This window comes from Salvia miltiorrhiza, chromosome 5 (genome assembly GCF_028751815.1).
Source record: "Salvia miltiorrhiza cultivar Shanhuang (shh) chromosome 5, IMPLAD_Smil_shh, whole genome shotgun sequence".
Taxonomy (NCBI): Eukaryota; Viridiplantae; Streptophyta; class Magnoliopsida; order Lamiales; family Lamiaceae; genus Salvia; species Salvia miltiorrhiza.
In genome coordinates, this window is record NC_080391.1 from 55381943 (window position 1) to 55388166 (window position 6224).

The 6224-nt window shown below is 34.1% G+C and overlaps 1 protein-coding gene across 1 annotated transcript; it reads right to left on the reverse strand.

Moving 5' to 3' along the window:
* Positions 1–3676: 3676 nt before the first annotated feature.
* On the reverse strand, positions 3677–4600 carry LOC131026145 (probable indole-3-pyruvate monooxygenase YUCCA1). The gene is made up of 3 exons (XM_057955913.1): positions 4373–4600; positions 3908–4290; positions 3677–3686 (listed from the first exon to the last, which is right to left on the reverse strand). The coding sequence occupies exons 1-3, from the start codon at positions 4598–4600 to the stop codon at positions 3677–3679; spliced, it is 621 nt and encodes a 206-aa protein (XP_057811896.1).
* Positions 4601–6224: the final 1624 nt, after the last annotated feature.

Here is a 6224-nt window from a genome sequence, read left to right on the forward strand (position 1 = left end):
TATGATCTTTAATTCAACATCCATATTAAATAGATATAGATTATCAACTCAGTGAGTATACTTGAGTATTAAATTTAACAAGTATCGCACAGTAATAGTTAAATTTTTTTTTATCAGGAAAAGAGCAATTTATTAAAAAGAAGGGGTATCAGGAATACCCAAAGGCGAGAGGATACAGTAATAGTTAAATTATAGAGTATATATATATATAAGAAATAGAACATATTTAATTATATATATATATATATATATATATATAAATGTCAATTAAATTAAATTCAATTGAGAAAATATAAAGCAAATACTACATTTATATAAATAAATAAATTGTAGATAAACAAAACTACAAAAAAAACCAAATAAGAAATTATATTCTTTAACTATATAACTAATTATTCATCTATAAATTTATATTAATTGCATGTAAACATAACTATAATTAAAATACTTATAAATAAAAAACATAAAAATTGATATCCAATAAAAATATAGGAAATGAAATAAATTTAATATAAACAAATAAAACAACGAGAAAATATTTTGTATCTTCAACATTAATAGGAAGGAGGGAGAAAATAAAAGGTTTTGAATTTTAACGAAGATAAAAAAATATAAAATATTTTATTTTTTATAACTTATTTATGTTAAATTTATTTTTAATGATTTTTATACCATATTTAAAGATCTTGTCACGGATTTAAATTTAAGATGTATGTTGAATATGTTTTCATTACTCAAATTTTATGATTTTTTAAAAAAGAATCAAAATAAAAGAGAAGAAGAGAAGATAGAGAAAAAGATGATACAATTTTAGAGAAAAAACTCATTCTTTATATTCCCTCTCAACCTTTAGTATCCATATTTTCATTTTAGTCCATTCCACATTCGGGTATTCATCTCTATTTTTAGTAAAAGTAGTGGGACTCCTACTCCACTTTAACACTCTCATAAAGCCCGGACTCTTATTCCACAAACAACACATTCAACCAGATTATTAAAACTCGTGTCATTCTCAAATGAATACTAAAAATTGGGACAGATGAATATATTACTAGTATGCCCTCCATGCGATGCACGGGTTACCATATATATATATATATATATATATATATATAATAAAAACTGAGAGAACAAAATTTATTTTGACATTTTAAATGATCATATTTAATTTAACATCATATTGAATGTTTTTTTTTTCATGAATTAAAGTTAAAGATTATTAAAAGAATTAAAAAAAATAGTTGGACCAATTGAAAAGAGAGAAATTTTGGTTGTAAAAAAATTTCTCTTTTATATTATATATAGATAGAAATATGTTGTGGGGGCAGTGTTCATAAATGAAAAATGACTATTTTTTGTGCACATCTCAAAAAAAAATTTGGTAAGTTTTTTTTTTTTTTTCAAGCCGACGGAAATACTCTTTATTTTATTAATAAATATTATTAAATTAATCAGTATAACAACGGGACACAATTAAGACATAGAAAATATTGGGATATAGAATCGGACAAGATGATAAAAAACAAAAATGAAGCAATGAGTAGCACAATTAAATATACGATGATGACAAAACAAAAATGAAGTAATGAGTATAACAATTAATATAATTCGCAGAAGTTTGTTGGAATAATATATATAGACGACTGAGATACTCTGAATTAAAAACTACCCAAAATTAAGACGAGGATTCAATGTGCGAATGTCCACTGCAAAATAAAATCACACACAGCTTAAGACAAACATCATTTAATTTTGTTAAAATTCAAAAATTCCCTTTCGACAACTACTATAGTATACTATTTGAAATAAATAAATAATTCCAACCTAGTAATCAGTCATCTCCAAAATCTTTTTGTTTAAACGACATGAAAAATGTAAGTAGGTCCCTTCATTTAAAATATGTTTGGGCATGGTACGTATTTGTGTTTGGATAATATTTTTGTGGATATGCATGTTTTTCCATTAAAATCTGCATTTAAAAATTGGGTTATATATGCCCCAATTTATTTGGTTGATGGACTAACAAATTAACTAACTTGTTTAGTACGGACACAACAATAAGACCTCATTGATAGTAATTGCTATTAACTAATTTCTCCCTTGCTTCTTCGTATGTCTCTTTTTTGTTTCCAACTAATTTTTGAGCCGTTAGCAAAACGACTCTAGCTATTAACTTTTAGGCGCGATTTTGATCATTTCGGTGATTTGATGACGATGAATTATTTAATGTTTGAAATCATTTTTAGTGTAAAATACATCAAATTTCAATTTCGTGTAGATTGGTCAGTGATTCAAACATAATTTTAACAAAGAACTTTGAGTGATTGTGAGATTTTCGGTTCGGCGAACAAAAATTTTAAATGAACCATAATTAAACAATTTCTCACAGCTCAGAATATAAAAATAAAACGAAGTTGAAGTAATGAACATATATTCACTACAAGTTCAAGCTATAAACTATAATGAATCTTTTTTTTTTCTTTAAGTAATTTGTGATTGTACCTTGCAAGCTCTTTTCATGTTTTACATTCAATAATTGAATACAATACTCTCTCCGTCCCACGAATCTTGACATGCTTGGTTCCTGTTTTCCTTTTTGGGTTGTCCCAAACGAAATGTCATGTTTCCTTTTTTGGCAATACACTTTCTCTCTATACTTAATATTTAAATAATTTCCACCAACCCACTTTATCTACTTTATACACATTTCTTAATCTCCGTGCCGAAAAGAAATAGGTCATTTCGTTTGGGATGGAAGGAGTATTTTAAGTGTGTAGTTAATAAATTATAAAAGTAATAAATTAGGAGAGAGAATATAATAAAAATGATAAAGTAGGAGAAAGAAGATAATAATTATTACCTTATTTAGAAATGTGTCAAGATTCGTGAGACGATCCAAAAAGAAATATCTGTCAAGATTCGTGGGACGGAGAGAGTAAGAAATAAATAAATAAATAAATAAATAAATAAAAGTAGCACAAATAGCGAATAAAAGTGTACAGAAAGTAATTACTACTCCTTCCATTCCACTGCAATAGGCTCACTTCTTTTGGGTAGGGAAATTAAAAAAATTTATTTTTTAACATGAAAGTGGTAGTAAAGTGGTGTAGTCCACATCAATTAAGTACCACTTTTTTACCTAAAAAGGAAAATTAGCCAATTGAAGTGGCAATTGAAGTGGGACGGGGGAGTATAAATTTCATTGGCAAATCTTTTGTAAATTAGTGGAATAATTTATGGCGATGGGAAGAAAAAATGAAGAATGTTCTGTAATTTGATGGTGCATTAACTAAATTCAATTATTACTGCTGCCGTCAAATAAAAAGGATTAAATACTGTAATAAACAATACATAAATCAACACGTGCGAAAGCTGTTGGGGATCAGAACTCAAACACAGTCACACGTGGGAACAGTCAACGAGGCACGAATTTATTCTGGAAGATCTGAGCCGTTGGAAATTTGGATCGGAAAATTAAAGGATGTGATTTTCCTCAAAGGGCGGTAATTTAAAGAATATTCAAATTCTTTTTTTTACAACCGATTTTAAATTCTTATTTACATCTTATATTTGTTCTTTCAGGCTTAATAAAATGTTATATCTCACTCTAAAATAATAAGTTGTGCGTTTGGGTGTTCTGATAAAACAAAATTATCGAGCTTTTAAAACGTTAGCATCAATATCCTCTAAAAAAAAAACATGTTAGCATCAATAATTATATTTAAAAGGGTTAAGTATCAAATAAGCCCTTAACGTGGAAACCCTTATTACATTGTCGACCCTATGGCAAAGGGGTATCAAATAAACTCCTATCGTAATTAATTTTGAACAATTAAACCCCCCGACTTAACGGAGAGTTAACACCGTTAACTTTCTTTTATTTATTTTATTTATTTTTTTAACGAACAAATCGTCGAACATCTGGTAGGCGCGGCTGGACAGCTGGTGCACTGACATCACCACCGTCTTCCCCCTCGCCGCGAGGCCCCCCAGCGCCGCCATGGGGCGGTAGGCCGCCGTGGCGTCGAGCCCCGACGTCGGCTCATCGAGGATCAGCAGGCTGGGGTCCACCAGCATCTCGTGCGCGATGCTCACCCGCTTCGGCCTTGACCCCTTGTTTCGATCTGTTAGGAGAGGTGAGAGAAAGAGAGAGTCGGGAAGAGAGAGGGAGAGCGGCGATGGTGATACTGAAATGTGGGGAGTTTCGAGAATTATGAAGTCGAAATCCCGTTCTTGGCCGTCGCAGAATTTCGCACCGTTTTTCATTATCTCCTTCACTCCTTCCACGACCTGATCAATGGGAAAGGATGATGAATTTTTAATTGATTTGTTTGAATTTATGTTTTATGAGATTCGAATCGACTGTGCATACCTCAATTTTACCGGATTTGATGAGAGAGAGGGCGCCAACGTCGAGGACGGGGGATTTTTCGGTGGCATTTTTTAGCTCCAGAGGGCCGAATTTGGGGAGGCGGAGACCTAATCTAGCGGTGTTGCCGAATTTGAAGTTGGCGACGAGGAGGAGAAACTTATCGACCAGCTTCAATGGCAGCCATTTCAGTAGCACCATCGCCATTGAAAACGTCGAAACTCCCCACATTTCAGTAACACCATCGCCGCTCTCCCACTCTCTTCCCGACTCTCTCTCTCTCACCTCTCCTAACAGATCGAAACAGGGGGTCAAGGCCGAAGCGGGTGAGCATCGCGCATGAGATGCTGGTGGACCCCAGCCTGCTGGTCCTCGACGAGCCAACGTCGGGGCTCGACGCCATGGCGGCCTACCGCCTCATGGCGGCGCTGGGGGGGCCTCGCGGCGAGGAAGAAAACGGTGGTGATGTCGGTGCACCAGCCGTCGAGCCGCGCCTACCAGATGTTCGACGATTTGCTCGTTAAAAAAATAAAAAAATAAAAGAAAGTTAACGGTGTTAACTCTCCGTTAAGTTGGGGGGCTTAATTGTTCAAAATTAATTACGATAGGGGTTTATTTGATACCCCTTTGCCATAGTGTCGGCAATGTAATAAGGGTTTCTACGTTAAGGGCTTATTTGATACTTAACCCTATTTGAAATAATAAATCTAAGGGACTTTTTTTTAGAGGGAAAATCCAAGGGAGTTAATATATCAAGAAAAACCGAAATTACTGCCTATCCAAATGCACATATAATCTCACAGCAGATAACGTTGGTACACAGAAAAGTATTGTAACATTGAATGTAATTATGGATGAGCAAATTCAACACGGACCCATCGAATCCATCCGGACCGATGGGTTCGGTTCGAACCGAACTACCCAGTATACATATGTCGTCCGGGTCGGGTCTAATTTATAGGACCGAATTTTTTTGGGGCCAGTATAGGTCTTGTAGCTCCATTTTTCTCAAAAAAATCGCGTCTCTCTCTTAAATCCGAAAAGTCGCATGGCTGAGCCGCACTGTCTCGTGCGGTCTGCTCGCGCGGCCGCATGGCTGGACTGGCGGTGTCCCAGCGCACCCTGACTCGTCATGTGGGCATCTCGCGCGACCGCGGGCCATGGCCGCGCGCTTGACGCGCGGCGCATGGCTTCATGCAGCAGACACGCGGATTTTCCGACGCTCGTTCACACTCGTCTGGTGTCCGATTTGAGTTCCGTTTGCGCCCACGGACTCGTCTCTTCGTGTACTTCTTTCCAACAACATCAAAATCTTCCCAAAATGAATCCAAAAACCTATAAAAACAACACGAACACAGACAAGTAGTCTATTCCACAAAAATATGCAATTTTAACGCTAGACAACTCAACTAACTCAATAAAATCACCCAAAACACTAAAGAATAACACAACATATGAGTGAAAAATGCATGTAAATCAAATGTTTATCCTTTATTTAAAGGAATCTTTAGCAAGTTTAAGGCTGAATTTGTGGGTTATCAAAAGCCTTAGAAATATACACATGGGAATTATACTTCTACAACAATTCCTCTACGCTTATCTATAAGTAGATAAAACAATTTGACTTCGCACGTAACACATTATGTATCAGTCGTCGTTGTTACAAGTGTACAAAATGACAAATAAATAATGTAGAATATTCCTACTCTAACATAAACTACATTTATACTATATTAAAAAGTCAAAATTTCATTTTGAAATGAATTTCAAATTGATTTTAAATTTGAATGACAACTTTGTAATTATAATAAAATTTGAATAACCAACAATATAATACTCAATATAATGCATATGT

What these genes read in the sequence shown, in the direction of transcription:
- LOC131026145 (XM_057955913.1), bottom strand. Translation starts at nt 4,600, where the DNA reads ATGTGGGGAGTTTCGACGTTTTCAATGGCGATGGTGCTACTGAAATGG. An exon ending in TCAAATCCGGTAAAATTGAG is followed by an intron (nt 4,291 to 4,372) that starts GTATGCACAGTC and finishes CCCATTGATCAG; the next exon opens with GTCGTGGAAGGAGTGAAGGA.